This window comes from Coregonus clupeaformis, chromosome 15 (assembly GCF_020615455.1).
Source record: "Coregonus clupeaformis isolate EN_2021a chromosome 15, ASM2061545v1, whole genome shotgun sequence".
Taxonomy (NCBI): domain Eukaryota; kingdom Metazoa; phylum Chordata; class Actinopteri; order Salmoniformes; family Salmonidae; genus Coregonus; species Coregonus clupeaformis.
Window position 1 is genome coordinate 12,635,175 of NC_059206.1, and position 22,592 is coordinate 12,657,766.

Genomic DNA, 22,592 nt, shown 5'->3' on the forward strand with positions numbered 1-22,592 from the left:
ACCAGTGGAGGCTGCTGAGGGGAGGACGGCTCATAGTAATGGCTGGAATGGAGTGAATGGAATGGTATCAGGCACATGAAAACTAGATGTTTGATACCATTCCATTCACTCCATTTCGGCCATTACTGTGAGTCGTCTTCCCCTCAGCAGCCTCCAGGTAGCTTAGCGGTTAGAGAGACGAGCCAGCAGTCTGAAACAGTTAACACATACTGGAGGAGTTACTGGCTAGCTACACATGGTTAGATTAGCTAACCAACTAGCTACAAGTGGTTAGATTAGCTAACCAACTAGCTACAAGTGGTTAGATTAGCTAACCAACTAGCTACAAGTGGTTAGATTAGCTAACCAACTAGCTACAAGTGGCTAGATTAGCTAACCAAATAGCTACAAGTGGCTAGATTAGCTAACCAACTAGCTACAAGTGGTTAGATTAGCTAACCAACTAGCTACACGTGGCTAGATTAGCTAACCAACTAGCTACAAGTGGTTAGATTAGCTAACCAACTAGCTACAAGTGGTTAGATTAGCTAACCAACTAGCTACAAGTGGTTAGATTAGCTAACCAACTAGCTGTACAAGTGGCTAGATTAGCTAACCAACTAGCTACAAGTGGCTAGATTAGCTAACCAACTAGCTACAAGTGGTTAGATTAGCTAACCAACTAGCTACAATTGGTTAGATTAGCTAACCAACTAGCTACAGGTGGTTAGATTAGCTAACCAACTAGCTACAAGTGGCTAGATTAGCTAACCAACTAGCTACAAGTGGTTAGATTAGCTAACCAACTAGCTACAAGTGGTTATATTAGCTAACCAACTAGCTACACGTGGCTAGATTAGCTAACCAACTAGCTACAAGTGGTTAGATTAGCTAACCAACTAGCTACAAGTGGTTAGATTAGCTAACCAACTAGCTACAAATGGTTAGATTAGCTAACCAACTAGCTACAAGTGGCTAGATTAGCTAACCAACTAGCTACAAGTGGTTAGATTAGCTAACCAACTAGCTACAAGTGGTTAGATTAGCTAACCAACTAGCTACAAGTGGTTAGATTAGCTAACCAACTAGCTACAAGTGGTTAGATTAGCTAACCAACTAGCTACAGGTGGTTAGATTAGCTAACCAACTAGCTACAAGTGGCTAGATTAGCTAACCAACTAGCTACAAGTGGTTAGATTAGCTAACCAACTAGCTACAAGTGGTTATATTAGCTAACCAACTAGCTACAAGTGGCTAGATTAGCTAACCAACTAGCTACAAGTGGCTAGATTAGCTAACCAACTAGCTACAAGTGGCTAGATTAGCTAACCAACTAGCTACAAGTGGCTAGATTAGCTAACCAACTAGCTACAAGTGGCTAGATTAGCTAACCAACTAGCTAAAAGTGGTTAGATTAGCTAACCAACTAGCTACACGTGGCTAGATTAGCTAACCAACTAGCTACACGTGGCTAGATTAGCTAACCAACTAGCTACAAGTGGTTAGATTAGCTAACCAACTAGCTACAAGTGGTTAGATTAGCTAACCAACTAGCTACAAGTGGTTAGATTAGCTAACCAACTAGCTACAAGTGGTTAGATTAGCTAACCAACTAGCTACAATTGGTTAGATTAGCTAACCAACTAGCTACAAGTGGTTAGATTAGCTAACCAACTAGCTACAAGTGGCTAGATTAGCTAACCAACTAGCTACAAGTGGCTAGATTAGCTAACCAACTAGCTACAAGTGGTTAGATTAGCTAACCAACTAGCTACAAGTGGTTAGATTAGCTAACCAACTAGCTACACGTGGCTAGATTAGCTAACCAACTAGCTACAAGTGGTTAGATTAGCTAACCAACTAGCTACAAGTGGTTAGATTAGCTAACCAACTAGCTACAAGTGGTTAGATTAGCTAACCAACTAGCTACAAGTGGCTAGATTAGCTAACCAACTAGCTACAAGTGGTTAGATTAGCTAACCAACTAGCTACAAGTGGTTAGATTAGCTAACCAACTAGCTACAAGTGGCTAGATTAGCTAACCAAATAGCTACAAGTGGTTAGATTAGCTAACCAACTAGCTACAAGTGGTTAGATTAGCTAACCAACTAGCTACAATTGGTTAGATTAGCTAACCAACTAGCTACAAGTGGTTAGATTAGCTAACCAACTAGCTACAAGTGGCTAGATTAGCTAACCAACTAGCTACAAGTGGCTAGATTAGCTAACCAACTAGCTACAAGTGGCTAGATTAGCTAACCAACTAGCTAAAAGTGGTTAGATTAGCTAACCAACTAGCTACACATGGCTAGATTAGCTAACCAACTAGCTACACGTGGCTAGATTAGCTAACCAACTAGCTACAAGTGGTTAGATTAGCTAACCAACTAGCTACAAGTGGTTAGATTAGCTAACCAACTAGCTACAAGTGGTTAGATTAGCTAACCAACTAGCTACAAGTGGTTAGATTAGCTAACCAACTAGCTACAAGTGGCTAGATTAGCTAACCAACTAGCTACAAGTGGCTAGATTAGCTAACCAACTAGCTACAAGTGGTTAGATTAGCTAACCAACTAGCTACAAGTGGTTAGATTAGCTAACCAACTAGCTACAATTGGTTAGATTAGCTAACCAACTAGCTACAAGTGGTTAGATTAGCTAACCAACTAGCTACAAGTGGCTAGATTAGCTAACCAACTAGCTACAAGTGGCTAGATTAGCTAACCAACTAGCTACAAGTGGCTAGATTAGCTAACCAACTAGCTAAAAGTGGTTAGATTAGCTAACCAACTAGCTACACGTGGCTAGATTAGCTAACCAACTAGCTACACGTGGCTAGATTAGCTAACCAACTAGCTACAAGTGGTTAGATTAGCTAACCAACTAGCTACAAGTGGTTAGATTAGCTAACCAACTAGCTACAAGTGGTTAGATTAGCTAACCAACTAGCTACAAGTGGTTAGATTAGCTAACCAACTAGCTACATCAGTCGCGGCATGCATGACCAGAAAAACACATAGATGAACCACCAAAGGCACACCCCATTTTAAAGAAATGAATGGGGGGGATGAATCAACCTGTATTGGTGGGGGACATGTCCCCCCCCATCCCCCTTGGCAATTTCGCCAATGCAATGGATACTGCTAAAACAATGACGTCATATCTGAATTCTGCCATCTTTATGCATGTTGCCGTTGGGTTACAGCTTGACGTAGGAGCCTAGAAGAAGAAGATCTGGTCCAGTATTTATGAAGTGTCTCAGAGTAGCAGTGTGCTAGGTAGGTAAACACAACGTAAAGGGGCGGCAGGTAGCTTAGTGGTTAAGAGCGTTGTGCCAGTAACCGAGAGGTCGCTGGTTCTAATCCCCGAGCCGACTAGGTGAAAAATCTGTCGATGTGCCCTTGAGCAAGGCACTTAACCCTAATTGCTCCTGTAAGTCGCTCTGGATAAGAGCGTCTGCTAAATGACTAAAATGTAAAAATGTAGCAGTGCTAGTCTAGAATCAGGTCTCCTCTGTCTATTCATTTTCATCTAAAAGTCTAAACTGATCCTGGATCAGCACTCGTACTCTGAGATACTTTATGAATACCCTGTTGCATTTCTAGTAGGACCGACTTTGGTCTTTTTGATAAGGCTGATTTAAGATCACTTTATTCGTCAATTGTACACCATGTCCAACCGAAATTGTACTTCTGCTTAATCCAAACCCCTCCGGTTGGAGCAGGGGGCTGCCACTGGGTGCCCGTGGAGCAGTTGTTGTGGGGGGTTAAGTGCCTTGCTCAAGGGCACAATGGCAGGCAATGGCATCTAGGGTTGCCAGTTCACTTCCCGCCTGATTTTTTTTCCCCGTCAGATGTTTTCCCCGGGATTTGATCTGGCAACACTCCGGTAGCTGGCTCTCCTCTCTAACCGCTGGGCTACCTGCCACCCCAATGTTCTCCTTCTGTTAAGGACTGCTGGCTGCTAACCTCTAGTGCTTGTGATGTGTAATGGGGGCCCACAGCTGAAAATATCTGAGACTTCCTTGGAGGCTTTATTTGACAGACAAAGAGCCTCTTGGGGTTTCAACAGTCTAACACTAGTGAGTTGCTGGGGATCCATTGCCTTGGTAACAACTCCTCCGCAGAAGGTTAGCATTTCTCCAAATGATTGAGGAAGATGTCTACCTTTTTTTAAAGAAGAAAGAAGGCAGGAACTCTTTAAGATGGATGACAACAGGAAGATCTGGAAAATGTGGTGTTAAATCACAATGAAAATAGTAAACGCCCCACTCCATCTGCTAAAAGGCATTATCTGGTTGAACGTTTCCATTGAGTTTCAATCTGCAGCCTGTTAACCTTTTATACTGGCCTGTATGGATATAGCCAAATGGAAGTGTTTCTAACAGAGGAAGTATGAAAAGTATATGCATGACCAGAGTAGAAAGGGTTGAAAGAGAGCACTTACATTGTTGATTTTATGTGCATTTTATATTTACTGTACTTTTCACAGCATTTGTCAATAACGAAATCTGAAAATACTTATCACTTATCAATGACAAAATCTGCCATTTTCAACCTATATACGGGATGACAGAGGCTGTGAGATCCTAAAGGCTGCTGTTAGTACCAGTGGTGGGCCCCTGACCTCTAGAACCTAAAGGCTGCTGTTAGTACCAGTGGTGGGACCCTGACCTCTAGAACCTAAAGGCTGCTGTTAGTACCAGTGGTGGGACCCTGACCTCTAGAACCTAAAGGCTGCTGTTAGTACCAGTGGTGGGACCCTGACCTCTAGAACCTAAAGGCTGCTGTTAGTACCAGTGGTGGGACCCTGACCTCTAGAACCTAAAGGCTGCTGTTAGTACCAGTGGTGGGACCCCTGACCTCTAGAACCTAAAGGCTGCTGTTAGTACCAGTGGTGGGACCCTGACCTCTAGAACCTAAAGGCTGCTGTTAGTACCAGTGGTGGGACCCTGACCTCTAGAACCTAAAGGCTGCTGTTAGTACCAGTGGTGGGACCCTGACCTCTAGAACCTAAAGGCTGCTGTTAGTACCAGTGGTGGGACCCTGACCTCTAGAACCTAAAGGCTGCTGTTAGTACCAGTGGTGGGACCCTGACCTCTAGAACCTAAAGGCTGCTGTTAGTACCAGTGGTGGGACCCTGACCTCTAGAACCTAAAGGCTGCTGTTAGTACCAGTGGTGGGACCCTGACCTCTAGAACCTAAAGGCTGCTGTTAGTACCAGTGGTGGGACCCTGACCTCTAGACCCTAAAGGCTGCTGTTAGTACCAGTGGTGGGACCCTGACCTCTAGAACCTAAAGGCTGCTGTTAGTACCAGTGGTGGGACCCTGACCTCTAGAACCTAAAGGCTGCTGTTAGTACCAGTGGTGGGACCCTGACCTCTAGAACCTAAAGGCTGCTGTTAGTACCAGTGGTGGGACCCTGACCTATAGAACCTAAAGGCTGCTGTTAGTACCAGTGGTGGGACCCTGACCTCTAGAACCTAAAGGCTGCTGTTAGTACCAGTGGTGGGACCCTGACCTCTAGAACCTAAAGGCTGCTGTTAGTACCAGTGGTGGGACCCTGACCTCTAGGATAACTTAGTCAATGGAAGCTCTCTAACTACTATAATAAGCAAACCACCTGATCCCCAGTGGTGTGTCCACTGGCTTGTTAATAGGACGTCTGTCACACTCCTCTCTCTCTCATTTAATTGTAAAAAAACATCCCCATGAATGCTAGGAACCTATTGATTGTGATATGTACACATTTATGAGGTTAGAACAATATCCAAAAAGACTTAGACTGTAAATTATTTACCAATATTTTCCTCTGCAAAGATCTTGTTCAGCTTTTAAAGATGCCTTCCTCTCTATGTTATTCCAGTCCCCTGGGCCCCAGAGATGGAGGTAGGGGATTGTCTGGTGTCAGACAACACGGTGTCCGTAGCCTGGAAGATGCCAGTAGAGGACAGCAAGATAGACCACTACATACTGGAGTACAGAAAGACCGACCACGAAGGACTGCCACGCATCAAAGACGAACACTGCTGGGAGGTGGTGGATAACATCAAGACCACAGAATACTCAGTGTCAGGTACGAAGCTAGAGTAGACCTACTGTAGCCTGGTCCCAGATCTGTTTGTTCCGTCTTGCCAACTCCTATGGCCATTGTCATGCCACTTGGCAAGATGGCACAAACAGCTCGGGGACCAGGCTAACACTGTACTGTCTTCATGTAGCTTCCTGTGTTTTAAAACGTGAACAATCCATATAGCTTTGCTTCACCTAAACGTTTGTAACTTTATCAAAGTGTAAAAGCTTGTCTACCTACAGAACGTTATGAACCAATGCAGATAATGGAATGTTCATCCTCCAGGTTTAAAGTTTGACTCCAAGTTCATGAACTTCCGGGTACGAGCATGCAACAAGGCAGCAGCTGGAGAATACTCAGATCCAGTTACCCTGGAAACCAGAGGTAAGACGGTTAGTTACCCTGGAAACCAGAGGTAAGACGGTTAGTTACCCTGGAAACCAGAAGTAAGACGGTTAGTTACCCTGGAAACCAGAGGTAAAACGATTGCACTATGTTGTCTTGGATCTTTAATTACGTAGTCATTACAATATTGATATAAAAGTTATTTGACTTAAGTGTTTTCCCCGGCAACAAAAACGTAAGAAAATGCCTGCTATATCTCGTGTTTGTTTGTTTGTTTGTTTGTTTGATTGATTGATTGATTGATTCCCTCCCCAGCGTTCAACTTTGGCTTCGACTCGTCTTCGGCCCATCTGAACCTGAAGGTAGAGGACGGGAGTGTGGAGTGGGACCCCCAGGGGGGCAAGGGGCTGGAGAACAAGCTCAAAGGCAAGGAGAACAAGGGCAGGTGAGAACTGAACTGAAACAAATGCACGTCCCAAATGGACCCCTAGGCCCTATGCACTTGTGGAGATCTGAGAGGATTTGATTGGTAGAAGCAATGTGTAGACACTTCCACTGGGCCTATCAGAGGGCAAGGTGTAGCTATTACCATATTGACTGCACCTGTGAAATCCTCTTAGCTCTCCACATAGGGTTTAGGGTCTAGGGATCCATTTGGGATTGGGCCTAATCCTCATTTTACCTGGAACTCTCATTGAAATAGCCTGGTCCTAGATCTGTGTGCTCTCTTTCCAACTTCTGTGGTCATTGTCACTTTTGGCGTGACAGGACACACACAGGTCTGGGGCCAGGCTACCGTTCAACCGCTTTTTCTCTCGCATTCTTCTTTCTTTAGTTTATGGGCTGTGTTTCCACAGACCACCCAATTATTTGCAAAAGAGCTTATCTGATTGGTCAAAAGGACAAAATGCCATTTCACTTGCAGCATTGTTACTCCAGACACTGTCTGCCAAGTTGAGGCCTCATTTCTTCAAGCTGCAGTGTTGATACATCCAGTTGGCTACATCCAGTTGGCTACATCCAGTTGGCTACATCCAGTTGGCTACATCCAGCTGGCTACATCCAGTTGGCTACATCCAGCTGGCTACATCCAGCTGGCTACTTCCAGTTGGCTACATCCAGCTGGCTACATCCAGCTGGCTACTTCCAGTTGGCTACATCCAGCTGGCTACATCCAGTTGGCTACATACATCTTTTGACTAATAAGCTTAGTTCATCAGAACCCAAAATAGAAGCTTGTTTTACTGACATGTTTGTAAACAAAGTACTACATAGCCTCAAAATATGGTTAAAACTATCATTTTGATTCCATGGATGGTCAGTCCTTATATCCATAGTCCTGTCTATACATTTGAGTCGTTACATTTCTCCAGCCCCATCCCTCAGCTTTTTACTTGAAACAGGGGCAGGGAGGATGCTTTGATATTGTTTCAACTGCGGATTGCCCCATTAAAGAGAGAATTCATAGTTCCCGTAGTATTCTCTGGACTGTCTGGAGAGATGTTTACTCAGCTATAGTGTAGGATTTGCGTTATTTAGTGCCTAATGGAATGGAACCTCTTTTAGCGTCCTTTAAATAGCAAGCTTCACCATGACACCCACATAATGTCTTTATTTTAACCAGTTGCTTTTATTGTTTCTTTGTGGTCGTCAACAGTGCTCATTTTACCAATCTGAAGAACATGTCAAGGTGACCATGTGTGACTTTAAGCTGTAGAATGTAGCATTAGGCTACCTTTAACCTGTGGCATTAGGCTACCTGAATGTAGCATTAGGCTACCTTTAACCTGTAGCATTAGGCTACCTGAATGTAGCATTAGGCTACCTTTAACCTGTAGCATTAGGCTACCTGAATGTAGCATTAGGCTACCTTTAACCTGTGGCAGTAGGCTACCTGAATGTAGCATTAGGCTACCTTTAACCTGTGGCATTAGGCTACCTGAATGTAGCAGTAGGCTACCTGAATGTAGCATTAGGCTACCTTTAACCTGTAGCATTAGGCTACCTTTAACCTGTAGCATTAGGCTACCTTTAACCTGTAGCATTAGGCTACCTGAATGTAGCAGTAGGCTACCTGAATGTAGCATTAGGCTACCTTTAACCTGTGGCATTAGGCTACCTGAATGTAGCATTAGGCTACTTGAATGTAGCATTAGTCTACCTGAATGTAGCATTAGGCTACTTGAATGTAGCATTAGGCTACCTGCATGTAGCATTAGGCTACCTGCATGTAGCATTAGGCTACCTGCATGTAGCATTAGGCTACCTGCATGTAGCATTCGGCTACCTGAATGTAGCATTATGTGACTTTAATGTAGAATTAGGCTTCCTGAATGTAGCATTAGGTTACTTGAATGTAGCATTAGGCTACTTAAATGTAGCATTAGGCTACCTGAAACCTGTGGAATTGTATTAGGTAGAGACCGCTTGTGGTCGTGTTCGTACGCTCCAGCAAACAAACGCTTAGATATGTTTTATTCATCAAGTCCCTTCCAGGTTTTTGTGTGAACAGTTTACAGATATTTTCAGCAAAGTCTATTTTTGCTCGTTGAGGTCTGTGAGAATTAACCTCCTGAAAATGACTTGATATTGAGCATCTGTGTGTGACTGACTTCACTAGTCACCTACAGATGGAGAGCTCTTTACCAACTATTGATTTAGGCCAAATAATTGCACATTTGATTTGGTTAAACTGGACATGGTTGCCGTCCACAAACAAAGAAAATGATTAAATCTTATTCTGTCCTGAAAGAAGCTCCATCTGTAGATTACATCCTAACTCTGTTTCTGTTTCTAAAACCCCCTTATTTCTCACTCTCCTTCTAAAGAAATCAAATGAACCTCTACCTTCAGCTGACCAATCTCTGTTACAGAATCAATGTATAGTTAATAGCACAGAATTGATTTTGTTTTTACCCATTTTCACTGCTTGTTTTTACCCATTTTCCCTGATTGCAACGAATGGTTTTGGTGAGTAACAGTTCTAGTGTACTATCTGTAATATACATGTTTTTCATTAGTTCCATATCATGTTCACAAAAACAAAATGATCACAACTATGATCACAACAACAATCACAACAACAATCACAACCATGATTACAACAACAATCACAACCATGATCACAATGCTTTCTCAGAAAAAAAAACTAGAAAAATAAGTCCCGCTTTAAATTACGTTCAGCTTATAAAGACTTCATAAAGCCTTCATAATGCCTTCATAAAGCCTTCATAAGCACTACATAAATGTGTTACAAAGCATCTATAACCATATGTCATGCTTTATAAAGGGTTCATAAATGCGGCATAACCCACTATGGCATACGCTCTAAAGTGATGTCATGTTAGTCACGTGACACCTAATCTCGTTCCCAGACACTTCCGGAAGGTCTGGTGGACCAACGCATCAACCTTGGCCTTCATTAGTTAGGTTTAAAATCACATTTTATGAAGATAACTTGTGGAATTGGGCAGGGTTCAGCAATAATTGTGACTTTTTGACTGTGTTAAGTAGTGACGAGGACAAATACTTTACTCAGTAAGGTCACTCCTATAGAATTCTATGGTCACTCCCATTTAAGGCCAACTTTGAACGGTTGATCTCCCGGGGTTATATGTGCTGTGTGTTCAATAGCCTGGGGACGACGTTACGCCAAGAAACACTTACCTTGATGAAAGCCCCCAACCTAAATACATTGAAAGTGGCTTTCTTCTGGAATCAAGTTACATGTTCTTCAGTACACAAACACAACAATATAACCAGTCATACCGCGCGGTGCTGGACCCATTCAGGTCTTTGACACATTCACCCACTGCCCCGCTGAAAGATCAGCCACAACATGTTGGCACCATTTCTAACAGGTGGTAATCACGCCCTGGTCTCCATGGGAACAGAAGAGGAATACCTGGTGAGGTAGTCTCAGGTTGGACTACTCTAAATCATCTTGGTTTTGACACACACACACACACACACACACACACACACACACACACACACACACACACACAAACACAAACTGTGCATCAACCCATTGAAATACTTCTCACACCCTACAGTAACCTGTGGATCATGAGAGAACCTTCATTGACACTTTATGTAGTGTGTCCTGTAATACTTAGTTTGAATTCAGACCCCTTCGGTCATTCATAACACATCTATAAAGACTTAAGGATCTAAACACCAATGTATTAACACTTAGGGAATTATCACTAACAGCTAAAACAAATAAACATGAGAAATAATTAAACCATACATTTCCTTTTTATTTGTACATTTTTAAAACAATACAAATACATGAAGTTTCAAAAAGTCCAGCAATGCAATTACATGTAAGGACTGAGTTTGGGAAACTCTGGGCTAGCCGACCCTCACTGTGTATCTGCGAGCTGTTGGCTGGAGCGCACGTAGAGCCTACATGACGGGATTGTTATGGACAAAATAGCAAGATTATTTGTATTTGTCAAACGGCAGCCAAGCATCGATCATCATGTCACCAGAATAAGAGCGTCGATATTTATTGAAAGGAGCATCAAGCTCATCACCACCCTGCCACTGCTATTGAGACTGCAGTGTTGGGGAAGAGCAAGAAAGGCATTTCACTGTACTGGTGCACATGACAATAAAAACTTGAAACGTTCATCAGAACTTATTTGATCTGTAGCCTAATAAACTGCATCCTTTCCCCAGTCGTAGTGGGAGGCCACACAACATGCTTAAAGACGTTGGATGGAAACCTGATTAGTGTTTCAATCACCACCTGAGAAGTCTTATATCTGATGTATTTGCCTGTAGAGGATGTATCCATATCGGCCATGTCACAGCTATGTTCCTAACTTGTCCAGGAGTATCCTTCCACCTCTCAATTTCAACCTTAAAATAGTCCCTTACACCTAGATCCTGTCTAGTCCAATAACATCTCAGATTGGTCTGTTTGTTACCAGTTCTCATCTCATCTCATTTCCATTGGTCTGTTTGTTACCAGTTCTCATCTCATCTCATTTCCATTGGTCTGTTTGTTACCAGTTCTCATCTCATCTCATTTCCATTGGTCTGTTTGTTACCAGTTCTCATCTCATCTCATTTCCATTGGTCTGTTTGTTACCAGTTCTCATCTCATCTCATTTCCATTGGTCTGTTTGTTACCAGTTCTCATCTCATTTCCATTGGTCTGTTTGTTACCAGTTCTCATCTCATCTCATTTCCATTGGTCTGTTTGTTACCAGTTCTCATTTCCATTGGTCTGTTTGTTACCAGTTCTCATCTCATCTCTCATTTCCTCTTCCACCCTGTTTGCTTGTGTCTTACACCACTAAAAGCTTGAGTTTGTTTGCAATCTGATAAACTGTTGAAGTGCGTATAAAAGAGCGTCTTCATCCGTATGTTTCATACTGCACGGGTTGTTGTTTATCTTCATAGTTTACCAATGACATCTGTGGAAAACTCCATCTTCTTTCAGATAAATTGGTCCTTGGAGCTGGATACCTAGCTGAAAGGAAATGGGCTTCTCCACAGCATCCTTCTTCACTCTACTGTCTTGTCTGTTGCGATGCTAATCTTTAGAATGTCAGTGTGTTGCGATGCTAATCTTTAGAATGTCAGTGTGTTGCGATGCTAATCTTTAGAATGTCAGTGTGTTGCGATGCTAATCTTTAGAATGTTAGTGTGTTGCGATGCTAATCTTTAGAATGTCAGTGTGTTGCGATGCTAATCTTTAGAATGTCAGTGTGTTGCGATGCTAATCTTTAGAATGTCAGTGTGTTGCGATGCTAATCTTTAGAATGTCAGTGTGTTGCGATGCTAATCTTTAGAATGTCAGTGTGTTGCGATGCTAATCTTTAGAATGTCAGTGTGTTGCGATGCTAATCTTTAGAATGTTAGTGTGTTGCGATGCTAATCTTTAGAATGTTAGTGTGTTGCGATGCTAATCTTTAGAATGTTAGTGTGTTGCGATGCTAATCTTTAGAATGTCAGTGTGTTGCGATGCTAATCTTTAGAATGTTAGTGTGTTGCGATGCTAATCTTTAGAATGTCAGTGTGTTGCGATGCTAATCTTTAGAATGTTCTGCCCTTCCTTCCTTCCTCTCGGTTGTAGAAGTGGAACTCCGTCTCCCAAGAGAACGTTGACGACTCGGTCGCCTGCCATCAGAGGAGGCAGAGACAGGTTCACTGGAGAGTCCTACACCGTGCTAGGTAAACGTGCGCGCGCACACACACACACACACACACACACACACAAAGTAATGTAGCAGAGACAGCTTCACAGGAGAGTTATACACTGTGCTAGGTAGGTAAACACAACGTAAAGGGGCGGCAGGTAGCTTAGTGGTTAAGAGCGTTGTGCCATTAACCGAGAGGTCGCTGGTTCTAATCCCCGAGCCGACTAGGTGGAAAATCTGTCGCTGTGCCCTTGAGCAAGGCACTTAACCCTAATTGCTCCTGTAAGTCGCTCTGGATAAGAGCGTCTGCTAAATGACTAAAATGTAAAAATGTAAATGTAATGTAAATGTAAACACAACGTTAACACATCACTGTGCTAGGTAGGTAAACACAATGTTAATACATCACTGTGCTAGGTAGGTAAACACAACGTTAACACATCACTGTGCTAGGTAGGTAAACACAACGTTAACACATCACTGTGCTAGGTAAACACAACGTTAACACATTACTGTGCTAGGTAGGTAAACACAACGTTAACACATCACTGTGCTAGGTAAACAACGTTAACACATCACTGTGCTAGGTAGGTAAACACAACGTTAACACATCACTGTGCTAGGTAGGTAAACACAACGTTAACACATCACTGTGCTAGGTAGGTAAACACAACGTTAACACATCACTGTGCTAGGTAGGTAAACACAACGTTAACACATCACTGTGCTAGGTAAACACAACGTTAACACATCACTGTGCTAGGTAAACACAACGTTAACACATCACTGTGCTAGGTAGGTAAACACAACGTTAACACATCACTGTGCTAGGTAGGTAAACACAACGTTAACACATCACTGTGCTAGGTAAACACAACGTTAACACATCACTGTGCTAGGTAAACACAACGTTAACACATCACTGTGCTAGGTAAACACAACGTTAACACATCACTGTGCTAGGTAGGTAAACACAACGTTAACACATCACTGGGCTAGGTAAACAACGTTAACACATCACTGTGCTAGGTAGGTAAACACAACGTTAACACATCACTGTGCTAGGTAGGTAAACACAACGTTAACACATCACTGTGCTAGGTAAACAACGTTAACACATCACTGTGCTAGGTAGGTAAACACAACGTTAACACATCACTGTGCTAGGTAGGTAAACACAACGTTAACACATCACTGTGCTAGGTAAACACAACGTTAACACATCACTGTGCTAGGTAAACACAACGTTAACACATCACTGTGCTAGGTAGGTAAACACAACGTTAACACATCACTGTGCTGGTAGGTAAACACAACGTTAACACATCACTGTGCTAGGTAAACAACGTTAACACATCACTGTGCTAGGTAGGTAAACACAACGTTAACACATCACTGTGCTAGGTAGGTAAACACAACGTTAACACATCACTGTGCTAGGTAAACACAACGTTAACACATCACTGTGCTAGGTAAACACAACGTTAACACATCACTGTGCTAGGTAGGTAAACACAACGTTAACACATCACTGTGCTAGGTAGGTAAACACAACGTTAACACATCACTGTGCTAGGTAAACAACGTTAACACATCACTGTGCTAGGTAGGTAAACACAACGTTAACACATCACTGTGCTAGGTAGGTAAACACAACGTTAACACATCACTGTGCTAGGTAAACACAACGTTAACACATCACTGTGCTAGGTAAACACAACGTTAACACATCACTGTGCTAGGTAGGTAAACACAACGTTAACACATCACTGTGCTAGGTAGGTAAACACAACGTTAACACATCACTGTGCTAGGTAGGTAAACACAACGTTAACACATCACTGTGCTAGGTAGGTAAACACACCGTTAACACATCACTGTGCTAGGTAGGTAAACACAACGTTAACACATCACTGTGCTAGGTAAACACAACGTTAACACATCACTGTGCTAGGTAAACACAACGTTAACACATCACTGTGCGGTAGGTAAACACAACGTTAACACATCACTGTGCTAGGTAGGTAAACACAACGTTAACACATCACTGTGCTAGGTAGGTAAACACAACGTTAACACATCACTGTGCTAGGTAGGTAAACACAACGTTAACACATCACTGTGCTAGGTAAACACAACGTTAACACATCACTGTGCTAGGTAAACACAACGTTAACACATCACTGTGCTAGGTAAACACAACGTTAACACATCACTGTGCTAGGTAGGTAAACACAACGTTAACACATCACTGTGCTAGGTAGGTAAACACAACGTTAACACATCACTGTGCTAGGTAGGTAAAAACAACGTTAACACATCACTGTGCTAGGTAAACAACGTTAACACATCACTGTGCTAGGTAGGTAAACACAACGTTAACACATCACTGTGCTAGGTAGGTAAACACAACGTTAACACATCACTGTGCTAGGTAAACAACGTTAACACATCACTGTGCTAGGTAGGTAAACACAACGTTAACACATCACTGTGCTAGGTAGGTAAACACAACGTTAACACATCACTGTGCTAGGTAGGTAAACACAACGTTAACACATCACTGTGCTAGGTAGGTAAACACAACGTTAACACATCACTGTGCTAGGTAGGTAAACACAACGTTAACACATCACTGTGCTAGGTAGGTAAACACAACGTTAACACATCACTGTGCTAGGTAGGTAAACACAACGTTAACACATCACTGTGCTAGGTAGGTAAACACAACGTTAACACATCACTGTGCTAGGTAAACACAACGTTAACACATCACTGTGCAGGTAGGTAAACACAACGTTAACACATCACTGTGCTAGGTAGGTAAACACAACGTTAACACATCACTGTGCTAGGTAGGTAAACACAACGTTAACACATCACTGTGCTAGGTAGGTAAACACAACGTTAACACATCACTGTGCTAGGTAGGTAAACACAACGTTAACACATCACTGTGCTAGGTAGGTAAACACAACGTTAACACATCACTGTGCTAGGTAAACACAACGTTAACACATCACTGTGCTAGGTAGGTAAACACAACGTTAACACATCACTGTGCTAGGTAGGTAAACACAACGTTAACACATCACTGTGCTAGGTAGGTAAACACAACGTTAACACATCACTGTGCTAGGTAGGTAAACACAACGTTAACACATCACTGTGCTAGGTAAACACAATGTTAACACATCACTGTGCTAGGTAAACGCAACGTTAACACATCACTGTGCTAGGTAAACACAACGTTAACACATCACTGTGCTAGGTAAACACAACGTTAACACATCACTGTGCTAGGTAGGTAAACACAACGTTAACACATCACTGTGCTAGGTAGGTAAACACAACGTTAACACATCACTGTGCTAGGTAAACGCAACGTTAACACATCACTGTGCTAGGTAGGTAAACACAACGTTAACACATCACTGTGCTAGGTAAACACAACGTTAACACATCACTGTGCTAGGTAGGTAAACACAACGTTAACACATCACTGTGCTAGGTAAACGCAACGTTAACACATCACTGTGCTAGGTAAACGCAACGTTAACACATCACTGTGCTAGGTAGGTAAACACAACGTTAACACATCACTGTGCTAGGTAAACGCAACGTTAACACATCACTGTGCTAGGTAAACACAACGTTAACACATCACTGTGCTAGGTAGGTAAACACAACGTTAACACATCACTGTGCTAGGTAAACACAACGTTAACACATCACTGTGCTAGGTAGGTAAACACAACGTTAACACATTACTGTGCTAGGTAAACACAATGTTAACACATCACTGTGCTAGGTAGGTAAACACAACGTTAACACATCACTGTGCTAGGTAGGTAAACACAACGTTAACACATCACTGTGCTAGGTAAACACAACGTTAACACATCACTGTGCTAGGTAGGTAAACACAACGTTAACACATCACTGTGCTAGGTAGGTAAACACAACGTTAACACATCACTGTGCTAGGTAGGTAAACACAACGTTAACACATCACTGTGCTAGGTAAACACGTTAACACATTACTGTGCTAGGTAAACACAATGTTAACACATCACTGTGCTAGGTAGGTAAACACAACGTTAACACATCACTGTGCTAGGTAGGTAAACACAACGTTAACACATCACTGTGCTAGGTAAACATAACGTTAACACATCACTGTGCTAGGTAGGTAAACACAACGTTAACACATTACTGTGCTAGGTAAACACAACGTTAACACATCACTGTGCTAGGTAGGTAAACACAACGTTAACACATCACTGTGCTAGGTAAACACAACGTTAACACATCACTGTGCTAGGTAGGTAAACCCTGCCAACCTTATAGCACTCACGTCTGTAGCCATGAAGTGCTTTGAAAGGCTGGTCATGGCTCACATCAACACCATCATACCAGAAACCCTAGACCCACTCCAATTAGCATTCCGCCCCAACAGATCCACAGATGACGCAATCTCTACTGCACTCCACACTGCCCTTTCCCACCTGGACAAAAGGAACACCTATGTAAGAATTAGTGGCGTGCTGTGTTCTGTCAGAAGTCTCTACCCACAAAGGGTAGTCGTTAGTGGCGTGCTGTGTTCTGTCAGAAGTCTCTACCCACAAAGGGTAGTCGTTAGTGGCGTGCTGTGTTCTGTCAGAAGTCACTACCCACGAAGGGTAGTCGTTAGTGGCGTGCTGTGTTCTGTCAGAAGTCTCTACCCACGAAGGGTAGTCGTTAGTGGCGTGCTGTGTTCTGTCAGAAGTCTCTACCCACGAAGGGTAGTCGTTAGTGGCGTGCTGTGTTCTGTCAGAAGTCTCTACCCACGAAGGGTAGTCGTTAGTGGCGTGCTGTGTTCTCACTGCTCTGTCAGAGGATTCATAACAGAGGACACAGTGCTAGGTAAACATGTTCAACAGGGTTTTCGTGTATTATGATGTTTTGGGTGTCAGTGTTTGTTCTCTCCCAAGGGATTGATAAGGTTTCCTGTCCTCCACACCCAGGTATAACATTATTATATCATAATATAATATCCACTCCCAAGGCACACCAGAAGTCTGTGTAGTGATTAATAAGATGTCCTGTCTGTCCTCTCCAGTCCCCACCCAGGTATTATGTATGAAATCATAATACCACAGTATCCAGCCACCAGGTGACACCAGTTGTGTATTTATGTGTGTTTGCTCTGTCTGTCAAGGGATTGATAAGCCTCCATGTCTGTCCACCGCTCCCAGGTGATACCAGTTGTGTATTTATGTGTGTTTGCTCTGTCTGTCAAGGGATTGATAAGCCTTCATGTCTGTCCACCGCTCCCAGGTGATACCAGTATGGACTGTGGTCAACACTACTGGGAGGTGAAAGCTCTTAAAGACTGTAAGTCGTACAGCGTCGGGGTCTCCTACAGGAACCTGGGGAAGTTCGACCAGCTGGGAAAGACCAACACCACATGGTGTATCCACATCAACACCTGGCTGCAGACCTCCTTCTCCGCCAAGCACAACAACAAGGCCAAGAGTCTGGACGGCGCCGTACCTGACCGCATCGGAGTCTTCTGTGACCTGGACTCAGGTGGGTTGATGTTAGAGACATAGGAACCCAGACCTGGGTTCAAATATTATTTGAAATATTTCAGATACTTTGAGCCTTTGCTTTAGCCTGTCTGAGGTGGCAGATAGGTGGTGTTTACACTTTTGGGACTATTTTATTGGTTCCGTTTCGGCAGGAAAGCTCAGTCAAGCACAGCTAAAGTATTCCCAAAAAAATGTCAAATAGTATTTGAAGTTTGAACCCAGGTTTGATAGGAGCTGTGGTTCAATGGATTTCAACACCTGGCAGGTATTAAAATCCTGTTGTTGATCCATACATTTTATGCAGCTATACCTGTGATATATTGTACTGACAATTTCACCAACTGAGAACAAGTTGGGCCTCATTGTTCTACTGTACATGTAGTGGTGTGTTTTACAGCCAGTCAGGGTGGAATACCATATCCCTCAGGTGACGGTGACATAGGCCATCGGATACGGCCATATTGGATTTCAGCCATCTCTCTTCCCCAGGAAGTGATTACAAACTAGGCTGTTCTCCTCTGAGTATCAGAATATCTCAATTGGTAGAGCATGGCGCTTTTAACGCCAGGGTAGTGGGTTCGATCCCCGGGACCACCCATACGTAAAAATGTATGCACACGACTGTAAGTCGCTTTGGTTAAAAGCGTCTGCTAAAATGGCTTATTATTATTATTATCAGGAGACACTTCTCATCCTTCTCTCTCTGTGCTTCAACAAGTGAAGTGGATGCAATAGTTTGCTTGGGCCTGAATTCTGTTTGTTTTTCTCTTGTTCTTCCTCAGGACAAGTGTCCTTCTACAACGCTGAAACCAAGCAGTTGATCCACACGTTCAAGGCTAAGTTTAGCCAACCTGTTGTACCAGCCTTCATGGTATGTTTTGTCTGTATTATGGTTGATATTATTTTGTCTAACTACCACTCCCTCATCCCTGTACTTTACACCGCATGCCTGTCATCAAGACCCAGATAACACCAGAGAACTTGTATTGTAAAAAAAACAATATAAAAAAAATAAAAAATAAACGTTTCTTTCATGAACTAACACTCGTACTTCTAACTAGCACCGACTTTTCTGACAGCTACTTTGTCGGGAAGAAATGATCTGACTATGACTGTGATATGTGGTTGTCCCACCTAGCTATCTTAGGATGAATGCACTAACTGGAAGTCGCTCTGGATAAGAGCGTCTGCTAAATGGTCTTTCTGGATAAGAGCGTCTGCTAAATGGTCTCTCTGGATAAGAGCGTCTGCTAAATGGTCTCTCTGGATAAGAGCGTCTGCTAAATTACTCATATATAAATGTGAAATGTTTCATGACTATTGGTAGCACATTTCATTCACAAGTGGACATTGGTCAAAGAAGATCAATGTTATACACCCAGACAAACTCAGTTTAGCAGCAGGGTAAAACAGGGCTTTACTTTCAATGATCTGTCCAGTGACAATGCAAATATGTTGCCATATTCTCCTTTAATCACCCCAGGAGGCCTTGGATGTTATTTGCTTGATGTGTTTAGAGCTCAGTCAGTCCCAGACCACAGGTCTATAGGTCACAGGCTAGCTCAGTCCCAGACCACAGGTCCATAGGTCACAGGCTAGCTCAGTCCCAGACCACAGGTCCATAGGTCACAGGCTAGCTCAGTCCCAGACCACAGGTCCATAGGTCACAGGCTAGCTCAGTCCCAGACCACAGGTCCATAGGTCACAGGCTAGCTCAGTCCCAGACCACAGGTCCATAGGTCACAGGCTAGCTCAGCCCCAGACCACAGGTCCATAGGTCACAGGCTAGCTCAGCCCCAGACCACAGGTCCAGATATTATCCATATACACCCTGTATCTGTGAAATCTACTGGGTGTGTGTACACTATATTGAACCAGCTAAAACCAATACATTTTCAGTGATCCGAAAATTGTCTTCCTTGGTCTACCAAGAGTGAGGAATACTGGTACAAAATAAGAGAAGATATGCCTGTGAGTCTGTAATGATAGTTAATGGCCTCAGAACAGTCCAACTGCCATGAACAACACATACAGTGGGGGAAAAAAGTATTTAGTCAGCCACCAATTGTGCAAGTTCTCCCACTTAAAAAGATGAGAGAGGCCTGTAATTTTCATCATAGGTACACGTCAACTATGACAGACAAAATGAGAAAAAATAATCCAGAAAATCACATTGTAGGATTTTTTATGAATTTATTTGCAAATTATGGTGGAAAATAAGTATTTGGTCAATAACAAAAGTTTCTCAATACTTTGTTATATACCCTTTGTTGGCAATGACACAGGTCAAACGTTTTCTGTAAGTCTTCACAAGGTTTTCACACACTGTTGCTGGTATTTTGGGCCATTCCTCCATGCAGATCTCCTCTAGAGCAGTGATGTTTTGGGGCTGTCGCTGGGCAACAAGGACTTTCAACTCCCTCCAAAGATTTTCTATGGGGTTGAGATCTGGAGACTGGCTAGGCCACTCCAGGACCTTGAAATGCTTCTTACGAAGCCACTCCTTCGTTGCCCGGGCGGTGTGTTTGGGATCATTGTCATGCTGAAAGACCCAGCCACGTTTTATCTGCAATGCCCTTGCTGATGGAAGGAGGTTTTCACTCAAAATCTCATGATACATGGCCCCATTCATTCTTTCCTTTACACGGATCAGTCGTCCTGGTCCCTTTGCAGAAAAACAGCCCAAAAGCATGATGTTTCCACCCCCATGCTTCACAGTAGGTATGGTGTTCTTTGGATGCAACTCAGCATTCTTTGTCCTCCAAACACGACGAGTTGAGTTTTTACCAAAAAGTTCTATTTTGGTTTCATCTGACCATATGACATTCTCCCAATCCTCTTCTGGATCATCCAAATGCACTCTAGCAAACTTCAGACGGGCCTGGACATGTACTGGCTTAAGCAGGGGTACACTTCTGGCACTGCAGGATTTTAGTCCCTGGCGGCGTAGTGTGTTACTGATGGTAGGCTTTGTTACTTTGGTCCCAGCTCTCTGCAGGTCATTCACTAGGTCCCCCCGTGTGGTTCTGGGATTTTTGCTCACCGTTCTTGTGATCATTTTGACCCCACGGGGTGAGATCTTGCGTGGAGCCGCAGATCGAGGGAGATTGTCAGTGGTCTTGTATGTCTTCCATTTCTTAATAATTGCTCCCACAGTTGATTTCTTCAAACCAAGCTGCTTACCTATTGCAGATTCAGTCTTCCCAGCCTGGTGCAGGTCTACAATTTTGTTTCTGGTGTCCTTTGACAGCTCTTTGGTCTTGGCCATAGTGGAGTTTGGAGTGTGACTGTTTGAGGTTGTGGACAGGTGTCTTTTATACTGATAACAAGTTCAAACAGGTGCCATTAATACAGGTAACGAGTGGAGGACAGAGGAGCCTCTTAAAGAAGAAGTTACAAGTCTGTGAGAGCCAGAAATCTTGCTTGTTTGTAGGTGACCAAATACTTATTTTCCACCATAATTTGCAAATAAATTCATAAAAAATCCTACAATGTGATTTTCTGGAGAAAAAAAATCTCTATTTGTCTGTCATAGTTGACGTGTACCTATGATGAAAATTACAGGCCTCTCTCATCTTTTTAAGTGGGAGATCTTGCACAATTGGTGGCTGACTAAATACTTTTTTCCCCCACTGTAGCTATGTAAGGCGTGCCATCATTCGGCACATTTCACAGCCGTATTGCAAGTTGTTAATGTGTGTTTTGTTATCTACAGGTATGGTGTAGTGGACTATGGTAGAGGTGTTGTATTCATGTGTTGTGTTGTTCCAGGTATGGTGTGGTGGACTGAGCCTCAGTACAGGGATGCAGGTCCCCAGTGCAGTCAAGAGTTTCCAGAAGACCGAGAACGGCCTGGGAGGATCCAACAGCAGCCTCAACAGCATGGCCCAGTAGCCCACACTCACTGTCTGAAACCTCACCTTATTCCCTATGTCCCTGGAACTCAACTCCGGGGCTCCAAGCCAGTTCCACTGCGTTGTTTCATTGTTCCCCTCTAATCAGGGACTGATTTAGACCTGGGACACCAGGTGGGTGCAATTAATTATCAGGTAGAACAGAAAACCAGCCGTCTCCGGACCTCGTAGGGTCAGAGTTGAACAGCCCTTGCCCTCTAGTGCACTATATAAGGAATAGGGGGCCATTTCAGACACAACCAATGACTAACTGAACTCGCTCCTGTTCTGACTTCCTGCTTCCTGTGCAAGTACAACCCCTTCCTGTTCTTGATCTGTCAGTCAACCCGAGCCGCCCAACGCAGCCGCACTACGAAGCATGAGAAACACTGAGCATTTTTCTCTGTCTGGCTCCTCTCTCTCTCAAAACCAGCCTCGCCTTCACTCCTCCGAGTTTAACCAAGCAGCTACGGACACTTAAAGGAATCAAGATGTAGCCCCTAGGTGCACAACAATATCCCAGCTGCAGCATTAGGGTAGGGGTTAGGGGAACCCTCATAACCATGTTCCAGGTC

At 43.3% G+C, this 22,592-nt stretch overlaps 1 protein-coding gene across 3 annotated transcripts in view; it reads left to right on the forward strand.

The window, feature by feature from the left end:
* Positions 1 to 22,155, forward strand: part of LOC121581826 (FSD1-like protein) — a 66,442-nt gene extending 44,287 nt beyond the window's left edge. The window contains exons 7-14 of one of the 3 annotated variants that reach the window (XM_041897188.1): positions 5,845 to 6,054; positions 6,337 to 6,435; positions 6,712 to 6,841; positions 8,054 to 8,086; positions 12,491 to 12,585; positions 17,871 to 18,122; positions 18,907 to 18,995; positions 21,896 to 22,155. In XM_041897188.1, the coding sequence (XP_041753122.1) occupies positions 5,845 to 6,054; positions 6,337 to 6,435; positions 6,712 to 6,841; positions 8,054 to 8,086; positions 12,491 to 12,585; positions 17,871 to 18,122; positions 18,907 to 18,995; positions 21,896 to 22,018 (1,031 nt within the window). In that variant the 3' untranslated portion in view covers positions 22,019 to 22,155. Of the gene's footprint in view, positions 1 to 5,844; positions 6,055 to 6,336; positions 6,436 to 6,711; positions 6,842 to 8,053; positions 8,087 to 12,487; positions 12,586 to 17,870; positions 18,123 to 18,906; positions 18,996 to 21,895 lie in introns of all 3 variants that reach the window. The other 2 variants (XM_041897186.1, XM_041897187.1) reach the window with 2 other exon arrangements.
* The last annotated feature ends 437 nt before the right edge of the window (positions 22,156 to 22,592 follow it).